We start from the raw sequence: 16,490 nt of genomic DNA on the forward strand, positions 1-16,490 counted from the left end.
ACAATAGAACGTAGAAATTGGTGTTTACCAGTGACCTGAAATAATGTAATTTGATTGGCTGCTAGATGTAGTGTAAAACAAATTGTAAAGATAAAGTAAAGATCCTAAGTTTTTGTATTTTATGTTTTGAAATTCTTTAAACAAAGAACTTTGGATTCAGGACTTTTATTCACTGCCGTTTTGTGTTGAGTACAAAAGTACTTTGAAGTCCTAAGCCAGTGAGTCAGCTTGTAGCACTCACAGCTGCCTATCCTCAGCTCCTTTCATTCAGAGAAAGAAAAGTCCAGACGGCTGAAGAGCTGTGATGACGAAACAAAGTGAAAAAGACGTTTTTATCTTCAGTATCTGATCTAATAAGATTAACTAACGCACAACTTACACTACCCACATTTGTCTCGAACCTTTTATTCTATGTATTTTTATAATTCAACCTTTATTTATAAAGGTAACTTCACTGAGAAACGAGGTCTCATTCATGAGGACAGCGTCAGTCCCTGCTGTAGCTTGTTTTGTTAGGTTGAGGGGGCGGAGTAGGAGACGGACAAAGTCTCTACGGACTGAGGGGGTGGAAAAGTCATGAAGCCCTGGGAGAGTAGACTATGGCAACGCGGTTTACGAGACACGAGAAGTGGATAAATAAGTAGGCAGCGGACCAAAGATGGATCTGTAAATGACATTGTGGCAGTGCAAAGTTGTGTGCATGGATAAGGAAGGCCGTTAGACCGGAGACCACAGAGAACAAGTGTGTGTGTGCGAGGGAACTGGTTCGTGATAGACAGCATCCAACACATGGAGAGTTAGGAACGTCCACAACTTCCTGTCAATTCCCATAGAAAAATCAATCAATCAATCAATCTTACCTGATGATCTCCAGAACTTTCTTCAACAGTGTTGCCAATTTAGACACCTGTAGAGAGAAATCATTTATTAATAATAATTTATGTTGGATTTAAGATTGAACCTCAGTCAAGGTGGTTATGTTTTTTTACTGTGTGTGTGTGTGTCTTACGTTATTCTCTACTCCGCTGTAGTCCATGGGCGGGTAGAGGCAGAGAGCTAGATCATCAACACTGACAAGAAAAGACAGCAAGAGGCAGAGATTTGTTTTAGTCCAAAATTATATTCTATTTAAAAAAATATATTTTTATTTTCTTTTACTTTTTTTTTCAGTTTATTGAGCAAAAGCTGGGCAAAAAGGCACAGTAAGTGTTTGATGTGTTACAGTCGAGCTGCATTCGACAGTCACAAACAGCAGGAAATATCTGTATGAAACACACAAAAACATGCACTGTCTCATTCAAACTGCTGCTGTGCAGACAGAATATATCAAACATAACAATATAACTAAATATATTTTTTTGCATGTTTAAAAGTCTCCAGTTAAAAGGTGGGTGAGAAAGAAGAATTTCCAGAGCTTCAGCGCACAAAGACTTGGCTGTTACACATTGTCGAGTTGAAGTTTCCATTTTCAACTCAACATCAGAGACATTCGTCACCGTGATCCCATATTAACTCGAGCGTGTGCTCCTACCCAGGACTGATTTCCTTGGTGATGTCGGCCAGGTCGTCGAGCTGAGCCAGGTGCTGACACGTGGTGACGTCGCCGTTGGCTTTGACGGCCGACGTCAGCTTCCTGAGGCACGCCGCCGACGCCTTCATCAGCCCCTGGCATGGGCCGATGATGCGGCGGTCGTTCTCCGACCAATAGGTGTCCTGGTTGCTTCGAGGCTCCTGGTCATCGTCAAGGACGTCGATGAACGGATCCTGGGCCTCGGATAACGCCTGGGTGGGGGTGCAATGGTCAGTATGGTGAAGACTTAACAAGTATCCATATCAATAACTTAGAGCTGTATTAAACATGTCTGTATGTACACATTAATGACAGCTGATGACTAACAATCAGTTCCAATATCACTTAAAGCATACGGCTGGTGAAATTATGTGTGTGTGTGGTGTGTGTGTGTGTGTGTGTGTGTGTGTGTGTGTGTGTGTGTGTGTGTGTGTGTGTACCTGTTCAATTTCCTCTATGGCGTCTTTAACAACTCCAACCTGATTGGACAGAACTAGCAACACTGCAGCCTTGTTATCTGTGGAACACACACGCTTTTCCCATCAATAAAATTGTAATTAAAATCTTGAAATTAAAACTCTTAGATAAAAGAACATATAATAACATAACATAAAATAAACGCAAAATTATTACAACACCTTTAAAAAAAAATATATATATATATATATATATATATAATATCTTTACTTATAAGGAGATACAGCCCCATATTTACCAAATGCTCTTTGAACTAAAAAGTACAAAGCTTTCCGCATCTAATTTAACAGTCACACAGAATCTCAAAGAGCAGATCATTGATCCCAGGTTGATGAATCACATTCAGTTGTAGAAACCAGAATGAGTCCCACCAGCTCCTAAGTACACATCACTGACATTTGCATAAATACATTTTTGTGTGTAGCCATTAGAAAGTGGTTTTAATAACCAATTAAACCGATGTATTGCTATTATTTTTCAGATTGATCAATCAACTATTTATTCTCTAAAACAAATGTTACACATTACACCACACCACACACACACACACACACACCACCACACACACACACACACACACACACACACACACAACACACACACACACACACACCCCACACACAGTAAAAGGCAGTGTAGACTGTCGTAAACAAAACTAATGCATGTATTTTGCAGATGCAGCTTCTCTAAGCGCCTGTGTATGTGTTAGTCAGAGCCTTGTTATTCTTCCTTCCTATTCTGTTTCTTCCTCTTCTCTCTCTATCTCTCCTTTAATCTGTTTCATGTCTCAGACAGCTTTTGCTCTCGAACACTTGGAGGAAAATAATTTTATCATCTCTTTCCTCCCTCTCTTCCGTCTCATTCCTCCTTTCTCTTCGTTTTCTCTGCTTCCTCCATCTCTCTCAGATGTGATCTGCGTGGGAAGTTCCTGTCTAGACAACTGATCACACACCCCACACACACACACACCTCTAAAGTGGACTTTGGCTAAGCAGAGTAAACTTTCTCATTCATACGCAGACTCCTTAATAATGTAGACAATCTCACTGCTGGTTTCAATTTTTTTTTTTTTAAGTAGAAAGAAACTATATTATACAAATAAACAGAAATGTGTAGAGGGACCTTCGGTACATCGGCACCTGCAGGCTGCCAGTAATACCACTGCTGCCACAACCTACTGAATCTACTTCTCCACCTGGACCCCATAGAGGAAGTAGGGGAGAGGAGGATGTTAGCTAATCTCACACCCATCATGGACAACACCTCTCCCCCCCCCACACAACACTGTGGGGTCCCTGAGCAGCTCCTTCAGCAGCAGACTGATACACCCCCCCCCCCCACAACACACAAACACTGTGGGGTCTCCATGAGCAGTCCTTCAGCACAACTGATACCCCCCCCCCACAGACAAACACGTGGGGTCCTGACACCCTTCATGGCAGACTGTACCCCCCCCCTACATGACACTGTGGGGTCCCTGAGCAGCTCCTTCAGCAGCAGACTGATACCCCCCCCCCGCCCCTACAGACACTGTGGGGTCCCTGAGCAGCTCCTTCAGCAGCAGACTGATACCCCCCCCCCCCCCTACATGACACTGTGGGGTCCTGAGCAGCTCCTTCAGCAGCAGACTGATCCCCCCCCCCTACACACTGTGGCCCTGAGCACTCTTCAGCAGCAGACTGATACCCCCCCCACATGACACTGTGGGTCCCTGAGCAGCTCCTTCAGCAGCAGACTGATACCCCCCCCTACATGACACTGTGGGGTCCCTGAGCAGCTCTTTCAGCAGCGGACTGATACTTATTATTACTTTAATTACATATTCAATTTAATTTTAATGTCACTTAGTTACACTGCAATATAGTTTTCTTGTACTATGGCAACCACACTTTACTTTACAAAACCTTTATTTGACGCCACTTTACTTCAGTCTTCCTTCTTCTCATTGTCTATTGTTTGCCTGTTTTTCTTGTGTGTTTGTTTTGCTTTTATTGTAGAAAATGCTGCTCTAACAAGGGAATTTCTCCGCTGTGGGATGAATAAAGTATTATCTAATCTAATCTACAGTTGACTGTTTCTATAATTTTTAAATACCATATAGGGACAGAGGGTGACAGCATTTTATTGTACAGTAACAAATCCACTTATGAAATCTGAATCTTCACATAGTGTTTCTATTTAAAAGAGACGGGCAGGTCTACTGACCTTGTGGCAACTGGGCAAATTGGTCGCAGGCCGACCACACTCCTCCTGTTGATGTCAGCTGGTCCTGGGACAGACTACAGGGGAGCAGAGGAAAACAGAAATTCAATAATCTGGATAACATGTCAATTTATTTCATTTTCATGTTTTATTATTTACATCTAGAATTTAAAATTCTGATCTTTGTTAAAAGTAGAATTAATGTGGCTTTTTTGACACTGATCAACCGAAAAGTATCTCTGTATATTTATAGATCTCTATGAAATTATCTAAATTCATTGCAAAGGAAAATGGTCAAACACAAAATACATGTTTTGCATAAGTATTCACCCACTCCAAGTCAGTGTTTAATAGATGCACATTTATAGATAGATAGATAGATAGATATTGATCCCCAAAAAATGGGAAATTATGAAAATGATGGGCCATTTGTCATGATGATTTAGGTGCATCCTATTAAAAAGGATTCATACTCAAGCCAGAAATGTATTTTACATTCACAGTGTTTGGTTTTTTTTTTTTCACATACTATAAAAATAAAAAAGAATTCAAAAGACTCACTTCCTTTTTTTATGTCTGGATGGGGCCGTGAGAGAGGACTTTGTCCTTTTAATTTCTACACTGCTGTCTGATTCAAATATTATTAAGTATTTTAATGGGTGTTTGGTGTTTTTTACCCCCAACGTCTCCTTCCTTCCTGCCTGGAGGGCGACGTTGGAGCGACTCGCTCCTCTGTATTCTGAAGGATTCTGAATGGCAGTTTCTACGCCTATGAGAATACTTTCAGTAGTTGGTGGAAGTAATTGCACATGAATGAACACATATTTTGAAAGAACAAAAAAGTTTTTGCTAAGAATCAACTTCATAAATTACACAATGGAGCTTTAAAAAGTCCAGTGTGTAACTTTTTTAGTTTTTCATCAAAAATCAGCGTTGCCCATTCACAACCTTTTTCTTTTTTATGAATATTTACCACCACCATCAATTCTAAGTATTCCTATTGGCTTGAAATTTTACATTTGCATGAACTTGGGTAGACACTTCCTATTCATGCGCCATCTTGAAATTTGTTAGCCGGTGAGGGACATACAGGACATACTGCTCCGTCTTTGCGTTTTTGCTGTCACAAGATGAACTCCCAGGTGCTGCTAAAAGGAAACATGGCTAACATCAAAAAAGACTGTTTGTGGTACTCACCAAATCGTTAGATACAATTTTGCAATTAATATAAATTAATGCTGGATGAAACCGTGGATGACATCTTGGCTTTTTGAAGCGTGAAGGCTACCGTAGCTGTGGCATGGCGTTCGAGAGCAGCTTGCAATATATGATCTTAGCGCTTGATGGGTGAAATTCCCACACATTAGACCTTTAAGCGTTTTGAGAGTCATTTATTTATTTATTTATCATCTGCTCTAGCTTTTTCAACATTTTAGACACAGACGTGGTAATAATCAAAGGTCCAAAATGATAGGTTGACTAATTACTGAAATGTCAGGTGTCATGACAACACCGACTACTCTGTGTTTGTGTGTGCACGTACCTCTGTAGCGGTGAGCTCAGTATGACCTCCACCAGCTGTGCGACTCCCTCCAGAACCTCGACGGTGGCGTCTCTGACGTGTCGCCGCAGACTGACGCCTGGGGGGGGGGGGGAGACAGAAGCGACAAGCTGAAGTCAAGATGCTGACAGAGAATTGTATCCCCTTCATATCGACGGTATTTCTACTACTCCCATAGAGCTGACATTAGGAGCTTTTGGGCCGCATGCTCTCGATTACACAACATCAAGTGTAGCGCGAGTGTCACTGAAGAGTTTTACCATCCTGGGATTAGGAAATGCTTACTGGTATAAACAGAAAGAAACAGCTTTTGTGTTCTTTGATTGTTATTAATACTGAACAATCAAACGCCGTTTCATTGAATCAAATCAGACTGGATGGAAGACGGGTTTCAAAGACGGGCCACGGTGGCAGAATCTAAAGAAAAGAAATCAGCTAAATAATATATACAAGTAAATGAGAACAGAGGGAACACATTGGGCCTCATTCACCAATGTCTTCCTAAGTTTTCTCTTAAATATGTTCTTAAGAACGTCCCTAAGAAAAGTCAACGTCTGATTCATGACGTGTTCTTAAACAGCAGAATTGTTCGCAAATGTGTTCTTAGAATGATGATTCCCGGTGTCTTCTTAATTGAAAGCTCGTGCCCGCTGCTCCGATGTAGCATAGGTCAACACCCCGTTAATTCCCATGAAGGGGCGTGAGATGGCAGGGCCGTGTCGTGTGCAAAAGTCTAAATGATGTGGCAAAGAAGGTGGAGGCCTAGACTCCTAAAGAAAGAAAAACTTTAGTAATTCTGAAGTGGAGGTGCTGCAGCAAGAAGTAAAAGAAAAACTAGACATCATGTTTAGTATCGTGCGTACTAAGCAACAAAAGAAACCGATGCTCAAAAGGAAGTTACTGGCGCAGGGCGCAGAACTGATTAAGTAGAAAAGAAATAGTTTGATCTTAAATCTGAGGCAAAACTCATTAAAAACATAGAAGATACTCCTGGAGTATGAATCATAAGTAAATAATCATGAATAATAAGTGATCAATCACTTATTATTGGATGGCAGGGTTCCTCATTAACATAAATGATGTGAATTGAAGGCAAAGCAAGATTCACTTATATAGGCCTAGCCCAATTACATACACAATGTACATTGTGTATGTATAAATACATACATTAATATACATACAATGGTAATTCAAAGTGCTTTACAAATGAGCAGTAGTGTGAATGTATTAAAACAAATACAAATATAATTATGTGTTAAATAAACACAATGGAGATAAATGTTAAACTTTAAATTAGAACGTACTGGTCAGATCTACATTGTGCGTAGGAGTGCACCTGAGAGTACGTAGATTCTGTTCTTACCTAAGAACAAATCCCAAGTAAGGAAACATTGGTGAATGCCAGAGTGGGGTTTAAGAACAACATTTGTTTTTAACATTGATCTTCTGTACTGACTACCTGACTGAAGCACATCCCACTAGCCATTTCCTTGACTGTTCCAGCCGTGACTGGTGGCCTTACCTTGGCTCTTAGGTAGCCAGTAGTACACTGTGGACAGAGTGAGGACACTCTTCAGGGTGGACTCCGCTAACTTCTCTCCATCCTGCAGAAAGGAAGGAGGAAAAAGAGACAGAAAAGTATATGTATATGTATATGTATATGTTGGGAATTACAATAGAAAGTTTATGTAACAATTCAAGGGCTTGATGATTGCTTCAACAACTCATACACATCTATCAGCCTTTCCGTTTATGTTGATTACGTGTTTATATTTTTTGACACTGTGTATATTTGGGATTTGTACCTTTTTGATATTTTCCTACTTTGCACTGTTGCAAAACAATTTCCCTCGGGAAAAAAAAATGAAACCAGTGTCTAGATGCACTAAAGTCACAAACGCTGATTTGTGATGATTCTCTCCGACCAATCAGTAGTCTGCAGGTTTTCATGTCATCTTTTAGTATCGCCTCAGCTCGCTTGGACCCTTGATGGAGGTGATACTAAAAATAAGTACCTGTTAGCAGGTACCAGGGACTTTTTTTTGTAATGGAAAACCAAAAAAGGCGAGTAGAGTCAAGGCAACAAGGTACCATGCTGTGGAAAAACGCCATAAACTCAGCAAAGTAAACAATATTGATAGAGAATTCATTTTGATCAAGTTTTTTATTCCTTATTTCTTAAAGTGGTTTCTTAAGTAGTGTGACTTTCATGCTTATTATGTGTACATTTTAATAACTGTCTTGTCCAGTTTCTGCTGGTTAACAGATTAGGTGGTAGAGTGTCCTTTTCAAGGACACCCAAAGTACACGTCGCACAAACTGTCTCCATTCTGAAAGCTGATACTCATATTATAGATAACCACAGCCCAATGTCTGTATTCCTTATCCTTGTGTGTGTGTGTGTTAATAAAAAGTCTGAGCTACAAAGAGGATTTCGAAGTTCGTTAGGAGCAGCGCTGGTGAAAGGCTGCTCTTAAGTTTTCTTCCCTTTTGTCGGCAAAAGTATATAAACTGTTCACTACCGCCTGTGTCTAGTTTTGTTTGCTTTGACCGTCATTAATTTAGTAAGTTTAAGTGTCCAGAACCTGACAAATACAATCCCAATAATATTAATAATAATCTGACCTGCTGAGATGGCAGCGGGGGTTGGGAGAAGGCCACGCTGAGTTTAGTGGCTTCCTGGGACACTGTCTTCACTGCCTGGTCTGAGAAACAGAAGGGACAGTTACATCACATTACAAGGCACAGGACGATGATATAAATATAAAACACTTTATTTTATGAAAAAGTAAATGTTTTCGACAAACTATTTGTGAGACACGGTGGCAGAACAAGACACCCAGGGTAGCAGGATGGTTAATGTTGCAAATCATGGGGCCTTACTAGAATGTGAAAAAGGAGCAGGAGGCGGTGGATGGTCATAAGAACATATACTCAACTCAAAGTGTCCCAAAAGTTGGAGAGGTTGAACGCTCCATCTGACTCGTTGGACTCTCCATCTGTGGTGGAAGGAGCATTCGGTTAGGCACATCTTCCCTCTTTCAGAAAGAAAATACCATGCTCACGTTCACAAATAGAAATAAAAACATGTACCAAACCCTCTTATTTGATCAAATTAACAATTGTATTTATATAACACTATGTACAAAATGATTTTGTGACTTACTTTATATTCTAAAATGTATGAAAAAAATAACACACTCAAAATGTATTCGCTGTCAGTTTGATGACAAAGCTGCTTTAGAGAGGTGTTGGTTCTTCATGGTAATGAACAGTTTTTCCTTTATACTGAGGTGTTTTTACCATAGACTGTATTAAAGATAGGTTTTTACCCATCCCATTTAAGTCACTGAGGGATAACTGCATATAAAAACAAAAAAATAAGAGTTTAAATCCACACGTCTCTTAAGAAATTTCAGAATAAGCGTGAACACATATGGCTTTTCTTGCTCTCAAAATACACAAGAAATAGACATAGGCTAAAACAAGGTAAACAAACAGTTAACTACTATTCACAAAGAGATACGTTTGCATATAAAAAGTGTCTACATTTACACAATTATTATTATTTTATATCCTCCTTTATCCCATGTTATATTCCTCTTACGTGTATTGTTGACTCTGGAAAAGGGGGTTGCTTCTATCTCGTTGTACAGGTATTGTACATGTGTATAATGACAATAAAGGCATTCTAGACTATTATGTTATATTCTACATCCGCATACACATTTATAAAAAAAAAAAAATATTTCTATAAAAACTTAACATTTAAGCATTTATAAAAGACCCGGCTGTTGCCTCAGCAACGTTTAGCTATAGCTGCTTCAGAGACTTTAGGAGTCCATTTGACAACTTGCTAACAGTTTAGCAAACAAACCGGAAGGTAACACCGCAATGTAAAACCATAGAGCGTATATTATTGGTCTACGTGTAAAACTCGTTAATTGATCAAACAAAACAAAAATTAAAAGCGAAGAAAACCAAGCCCAGCGTACATTAAAAAAAGCACCCATTTAAATGTGACGTTAGTTGACGTAAAGCTGCGGTTAGCACATTTACTTTGACATACGCTAGCATGCGTGTCAACCGAACGTTAGCTATGTTAAACGCCGACGTTATCTATTTGTGTTGCGTCATATCTAATGTCTCATATTTACCTCTGACTCGGTCTCTAATGCACTGGATGGAGTTCAGTAGATTTCGTAAAGGCACAGACACGTTTCCACCACAATTATCAGCACTCATGTCACCGAGGTCTGTATTTTTGAGGAGCTCGATGCATGCGTGTTGTGGAACGACAAAGACCAGGATGTTGAGCCGGGGACAAATATTAAGGAAGCACCGACACTGCAGTCGGATTTAAAGCGTTTCTAGTGACACCTTGTGGTGACATCGGAGTAATGCAAGCATAGACCAACTTAAACTATAAAAATAAAAAAATAAAATAAAACCAGTTAAAGAAAAGGGCGGTTTGTAATAATATTGTGTAATAGGAAATCACCTAAATGCTCAGGTTATTTCCTGGTCCTTAAAGTATTAAGAAACGTTTCTCTCTCCACAGTATATCTGGAATAACATAGGCCTACCCGTTTTGTAGGCTATAATAACGAATCTTTAATCAATTTGAAAATAGAATTCCCAATTCTTAAATATGAATCTGTAGGGCTGCCAAATTGACAAAAAAATATTTAAATTATGAACATAATATTTGGATAGTTTTGCTCTGCATTCCATTTTGTTCTTTACGATCCTTTGTCTTCATCCATAACTTCATTATTCCTTTTAAAAAGTATGTATGTTATGTCTTCTGTATGTTTCTAGCTCACTGGGATGTGTGAACCAGACGGAGCTCAGAGAGCAGGGAGGTGAGTAGACTTCATCATATCTCACTTAATATCCATTATTCATATCATCTATTTCAGAACTGTTCATAATGTTCATACTGTTCATATTGTAATATAATATCTTAATACTATTTATCCCAGTACCCTTTGCATTATGTTCCACATTTAAATAATTTTTATTGGTCTCTTCATTGCACTCATCTCTCTACATTGTTTCTGTTTAGAGTATATTATGTATTAGTGTGTCTATATTAGTGTGTGTATATTAGTGTGTGTATATTAGTGTGTGTATATTAGTGTGTATATATTGTTTGTTGGGTTGTTTGTTTTGAATGTGTAAGCACATTGTGAGCAACTATGCTCCAAAGGAAAATTCCTGCGCATGTGTCTTCATACCTGGTCAATAAAGCTGATTCTGATTCTGATTCTGATCATCTGGTCAAAGTGTAGTTCTTAACGTGTTGGTTAGCGTCCTCAGAACAGTACGGTGGCCCTGAAGTGCAAATCCTATTTTCCGCTTTTGTATTTGCTATATGATTTGTTGAAGTGTTTTTCCTATTTTCTGTCGTGCTTTTCTATTTGCCGTTTTGTTTTCCCATTCGCCTTTGTCTTTTACGATTTTCTGTTATGATTTATAATTTGGTGTGATTTGCACTTCAGGGCCACCGTAGTAGAGTGTTCTCTGTGTGGAGTTTACCTCCCACTCTCCAAAAACAAGCAGATGTGATGAACTGATATAAATCTGGATTTTTGTTTAACCCTCATGTTGTCCTCGGGTCAAATTGACCCGTTTTCTTACAGCGATGTTCTTTTTTAATTCCCCAAAATAACATGATTGATTCCACACAACGCTCTTTGGCAAGTTTAAATCTCTACTTTCATTCATTTTTATTCAATTTTATAGCATTTAAAAAAAATTGAAGTGGTTTCTAAATAGTATTGAGTAAAAGTTGACATATTCCAGTCGGTGAATCCATCAACATCCATTCCTTTAATTTTAGTCTAAATAATTCCTAATTTCTGCTTCAAACATTAAGTATAAGTTCCTATAAATGAGGTTTATTGACCATAAATTAACTGTAAAACTAAAGTTAATAAGTTAGTGTTACGTAGTGTTGAAAAACATTAGAAAAAAGTGTCAAAAAGTGTTGAAAAAAGGGACAAAAACCTAAGAAAAAGTTAAAAACATGGATAAAAAAACTTTGATTTTTATTTTTGGCAAAAAGACAACACAAGGGTTAATCAAATCCAATAACAAATTATTTTATGCAAATGTCAGTATAAAAGCTGTCCCAGTTTGTGGTTTGTCTCAAGCCAGTGTTTGAGATGAGTCTTTAAAGTGGAATCTGCGGGGCAATCCCTTGTTACACGTGGAAGGCTAGTCCAATCGCACAGCCCAGTTTGTCCAAATGTGGCATACAGTTGTTTCATTATACAAACAAAAAAAAGATCAAGCATTCATTAAAACATGTCAATGCTTAGCTGAACGCTGGTTTAGCTGCAAATGTTAAAATCCCCAAAAATTGAGGGCACTAATTTGGCTTCTTGATGAAGAAGAAGGCTCCGGCGGCGATTCCCATCAGGCACAAAACAAGGCTCCCTCCGAAGAATACAGCTGCAGGACTCACGCTGCTCCGCCGCTCCGCCAGCTCTGTGGATGGAAGAAAAAACATCAGTAAGGAACAAAATGTGAGTGTTCAAACATGCAGCAGGCAAAATGCATTTTTTTTAAAAAACATATGTATTAAATTCAACTGGCACAAGTTTTTGTCCAAAGTGCACCCCAAGCAAGTGCGTCCCTCTAGCCTAGAAACGTAGATGCACCCTAGCGGCAGTAAATGTAATTCGCAGCTTGGGTCAGTCTAGCTAGCGACTCTCCGTTGGCCAATCAGACCGTGCATAGAGTCGGTGGGCGGGCTTAACTTAATGAGTTGTGACGGTTCAGTGTAAATTCCCTGCTACTTGAAAACAAAGAAGATGGCTGCTGCTGCTGGTGACCGGTCTTTCCAACTCTGGAAGACATGGAGTTAAACACTGAAGTCCGTCTTAACCCTTGTGTTGTCCGTCAAAAACGGACAAAGATTTGACATTTTTGTCCCCTTTAGTTTTCATTAACACCACCTTACTACCACTAGTCACTATTTTTTGGAATTCATGGTCAATAACCCTCATTTATATAGAATTATACCTAACATTTGAGTTAAAGAAGCAAAGATTTTGAATTATTTTGACTAATAGTTAAGATCAGAGGAACGTCCAGATGAGTTTAGTCAGGGATGAAAATGATCAATTGTATTTGCAAAGAGCGTTGTATGGAATCCCATCATTTTTTGTGGTAATTTGGTTAAAAAGAAACCCATATTTCAGATATAGACATTTTTTAAAGGGGTCAAATTTGACCCGAGGACAACAGGAGGGTTAAAAAAGGAAAAATGTGTTCAGAGTTTTACCTATCATAGCGTTGCTCTGGTTGGTTGTAGCTCTCCTAATGCGTGCAGAGGGAATTTGAAGGACAACCGTTTACCCCGCCCCCCGGATTGAGCCCCGCCAATGGGGAGTTCCCAGAGCCAACATCTGGATGTGGGTCTAGCTCAGTGGGGCTCAGGGATCACAGCATCCCTGAGACGGTCCTGTCAGCATATACCCCCCCCCCCCCCCCCCCACCCCCCAACAAAAAAAACAATTCTACTTGAACCTAAACATGTCTCAAAGAGAGACATTTTGATTTAGAAGTTTGACAGCATGCCCCCTTAATAATACCAGTTAACAGCTACAACAGGGATCTCAACAACAGAAAAACTCTCTTACCCCAGCTCCTGGCGAGAGGCCGATGTAAGGCCCGATGCTCCACCCGACAGGAGTGAACGTCTCCCTCCCGGGGAGTAAAACTCAGGGATGAAATTCTGTGGAACGTCCCGTCACTGTTGTGGCGGTACCGCAGGTTGGACACCCCTTCCGTGACCTCCACCCCATTCTTCGTCCATGTGAAGTTGATGGAGGGGGGGTAGAAGTGATTGGCCAAACAGAAGAGGGTGTTCACCACACCGTCCTCCCCCTCATACCGGGTATGCATGGAGATGTCCGGAGCGTCTGGCCATGGAGAAACAGAAAGAAACAGAAAGAACAGACAGAATTATAACGGCAATGCTCAGTAACACCACAAGGTGGTGCCCTCCCTTCTTACTATGGTGATGTGCTAGTGCTGCAGTCTTCTCTCCTGTATGGTGGAGTACAAAGTGACTGAGGATACCTTTTTCCGGATATGAATCCAGACATTTTCCCAGTAATTTAAAATTGAATTTCATACTGTTCATATTGTAATATAGAAACATAATAATATTTATCCCAGTATCCTTGCACTATGCTCCACATTTGACATCATTTTATTGATCTCTTCATTCACTCATGCCTGTATATTGTTCTTTTTAGAGCATGTATATATTGTGTGTATATATTAGTGTGTATATTTTTTGTTTTTGGTTGTTTTTGTTTTGTTTTGTGCGTAAGCACAGTGTGAGCAACAACGCTCCAAAGAAAAATTCCTCGTATGTGTCCTCATACCTGACGAATAAAGCTGATTCTGATTCTGATTCTGATTATAATTTTAAAAAAACTCGGTACCTTGCCGAATGGGAACACCAGGATCGGCTTTTCTTGCTTTACCCAAAACACTGTGACAGTGAGCAATGCTAGCTTCGGCTAACGCGTAACCCCTCTTCTTCAGGTCTGGAACAGACCGTGGCAGGTGAGGTATCGCAATCACCACTTCATCCTTGCTGAAGTCAGCGTATGCGGCCACGTCATCGTCCACGACGACGTCCACCCGTACCTCGCCGTGTTCGTAGCACCCGTAGGTGTAGTGGAAGTCGTGGATGGATTCTAAGAAGCAGGAGAGCAAACAGCGTCACAAGATGGAGGCAGTTTAAAGATTAGTGGATTTTCATATTGTTTCTACGTTCATTGGAACCAACGGTCTATTGTCACATGATGTATAATCTTTGGATCCAGAGTGGCTCTGGGCAGATCCAATAGTTTTACACTTCAACAGAGTACCCGCCTTCAAGGAAGTTAACACTGTCTTGTCAGTGGAGGGGGACCAGACTCTCTGTTCAAATGTAATGTACCAGAGTCTGTTAGGACCAGGCTAGCACAATGCCACATTCAAATAGTTAAATGCAAAGTTCCCTTAAGTCAGATGAATATGTCTACATTTTGTGAGAGGTTTACCCCAATTTGTTGCTTTAAACCTCTTAGGTTGTCTCATCTGAGTCACTTTAGAGGTACAGAGTATTTCACAAAAACAATGCAGTAGGCTATGTATCTTTAAGATCCATGGCACTCACATAGCCAATTATTGAACTTGTACAATACATCTAAAGGGATGGCTGACAGAAATATAATTTGGGTAAGATGTTTTCAAAAGATCTCATCTTGCTTCCACCAAAAATGTCAGACTAAACCCTTCTGCCCCAAAAATAATTCATGATTATAATTTTATACTTTCCCTTTACACTTGCTGAGTTACTCACAAAAAGCCAAAAGCTGCAGTTCATGTCTTACTTGCTGCAGAAGCAGAAACAGCTCCAGTGAATACGAGCAGTGTGATCGCAGACAGAGTCATGTCCCATCCAGACCTGCTGACCGGGTTCAGAGGAGAAAACTGCTAAAGCAGGAACTTCAGACAGCTTTAACGAACTTTAAGCAGCCAATCAGATACGATTACATCACTGTTGCTGGGTAGAATATTTTACAGCTCTGGCTCGGATGCCTCAACCAGGAATTTGAGAGGAAAAAACAAAAGATTACAGATAAGACTTGTCTTTGTATTGTATGTTATATATATATATATATATATATATATATATATATATATATATATATATATATATATATGTGTCCTTTTTTTTCAAGCTACTCTATAATATTAAATGGATAGAAATGATTTTTTTTATTTTTTTATTTTTTCCTGATGCCAAACCGTTCAATAAATATTTTTAAGTTTGTAAAGTTTAAAGATAAAAAAAATAATAAAAAACAAAAGATTACAGATAAGACTTGTCTTTGTATTGTATGTTATGTTTTTTATGTTTATGTTTTAATCCACTCTTATAAATTTGATTTATTTGTATATATATATATATATATATATATATATATATATGTATATATGTGTCCTTTTTTCCTTTTTTTCAAGCTACTCATAATAATAATATAATTATTAATAATAATATTAATAATAATAATTAATTGAATGACATAAAATTCAATGGATAGAAATGGTTTTTTTTCTTGATGCCAAAACCGTTCAATAAATATTTAACATGTTTGTAAAGTTTAAAGATAAAAAATAATAATAAAAAAACAGATTACAGATAAGAAGCAGAAGTAGACAGCTTTTAGGAAACATTTCAATTTTACTGAAGGACTTTATCAGTGCTGCATGTCCTTCTGTGTGCACAAATGCGGATATGTAGTTCTTATGACCATTTATTGTGGAATTGACAGCTTACTTATTCTGTTTGATTGTCATAAAAATGAAGAAAAGAATATTGTAGATATACAGTGGTGCTCATGAATTTACATGCCCATGCTTAAGTTGACTAAAAAGAGAAATAAAAAAATAATCTTTTGTAAATTTGATCTTAATGCCTTAATTTAAAAAAAAAAAGGAAAAATACGACCTTTTAAGGACACCAATTTTCTTTATGAATGAATAATGTATTGTAAATAAATAAATGTTCTTCCTTAAAATACAGGGGGCATGAGTATACACACTCCTATGTTAAATAGAGGCCCAATAGAGGCAGGCAGATTTTTATTTTAAAGGCCAGTTATT

At 38.8% G+C, this 16,490-nt stretch overlaps 2 protein-coding genes across 3 annotated transcripts in view; both read right to left on the reverse strand.

Moving 5' to 3' along the window:
- The window catches only part of ccndbp1 (cyclin D-type binding-protein 1), a 30,195-nt gene extending 20,048 nt beyond the window's left edge, over positions 1-10,147 (reverse strand). For both annotated transcript variants that reach the window (XM_032513572.1, XM_032513571.1), the window contains exons 1-10: positions 9,968-10,147; positions 8,750-8,809; positions 8,436-8,515; positions 7,333-7,414; positions 5,793-5,889; positions 4,253-4,326; positions 2,011-2,087; positions 1,532-1,782; positions 1,010-1,070; positions 861-907 (exon numbers count right to left, since the gene is read on the reverse strand). In XM_032513572.1, the coding sequence (XP_032369463.1) occupies positions 861-907; positions 1,010-1,070; positions 1,532-1,782; positions 2,011-2,087; positions 4,253-4,326; positions 5,793-5,889; positions 7,333-7,414; positions 8,436-8,515; positions 8,750-8,809; positions 9,968-10,055 (917 nt within the window). In that variant the 5' untranslated portion in view covers positions 10,056-10,147. The remainder of the gene's footprint in view (positions 1-860; positions 908-1,009; positions 1,071-1,531; positions 1,783-2,010; positions 2,088-4,252; positions 4,327-5,792; positions 5,890-7,332; positions 7,415-8,435; positions 8,516-8,749; positions 8,810-9,967) is intronic.
- Positions 10,148-11,833: 1,686 nt separating this feature from the next.
- On the reverse strand, positions 11,834-15,327 carry LOC116688538 (rano class II histocompatibility antigen, B alpha chain). Its single transcript, XM_032514640.1, has 4 exons — positions 15,215-15,327; positions 14,276-14,533; positions 13,463-13,744; positions 11,834-12,305 (listed from the first exon to the last, which is right to left on the reverse strand). Exons 1-4 carry the CDS (start codon positions 15,273-15,275, stop codon positions 12,187-12,189), a joined length of 720 nt encoding a protein of 239 aa, XP_032370531.1. The 5' UTR covers positions 15,276-15,327; the 3' UTR covers positions 11,834-12,186.
- Positions 15,328-16,490: the final 1,163 nt, after the last annotated feature.

Source organism: Etheostoma spectabile, chromosome 4 (genome assembly GCF_008692095.1).
Source record: "Etheostoma spectabile isolate EspeVRDwgs_2016 chromosome 4, UIUC_Espe_1.0, whole genome shotgun sequence".
Classification (NCBI taxonomy): Eukaryota; Metazoa; Chordata; class Actinopteri; order Perciformes; family Percidae; genus Etheostoma; species Etheostoma spectabile.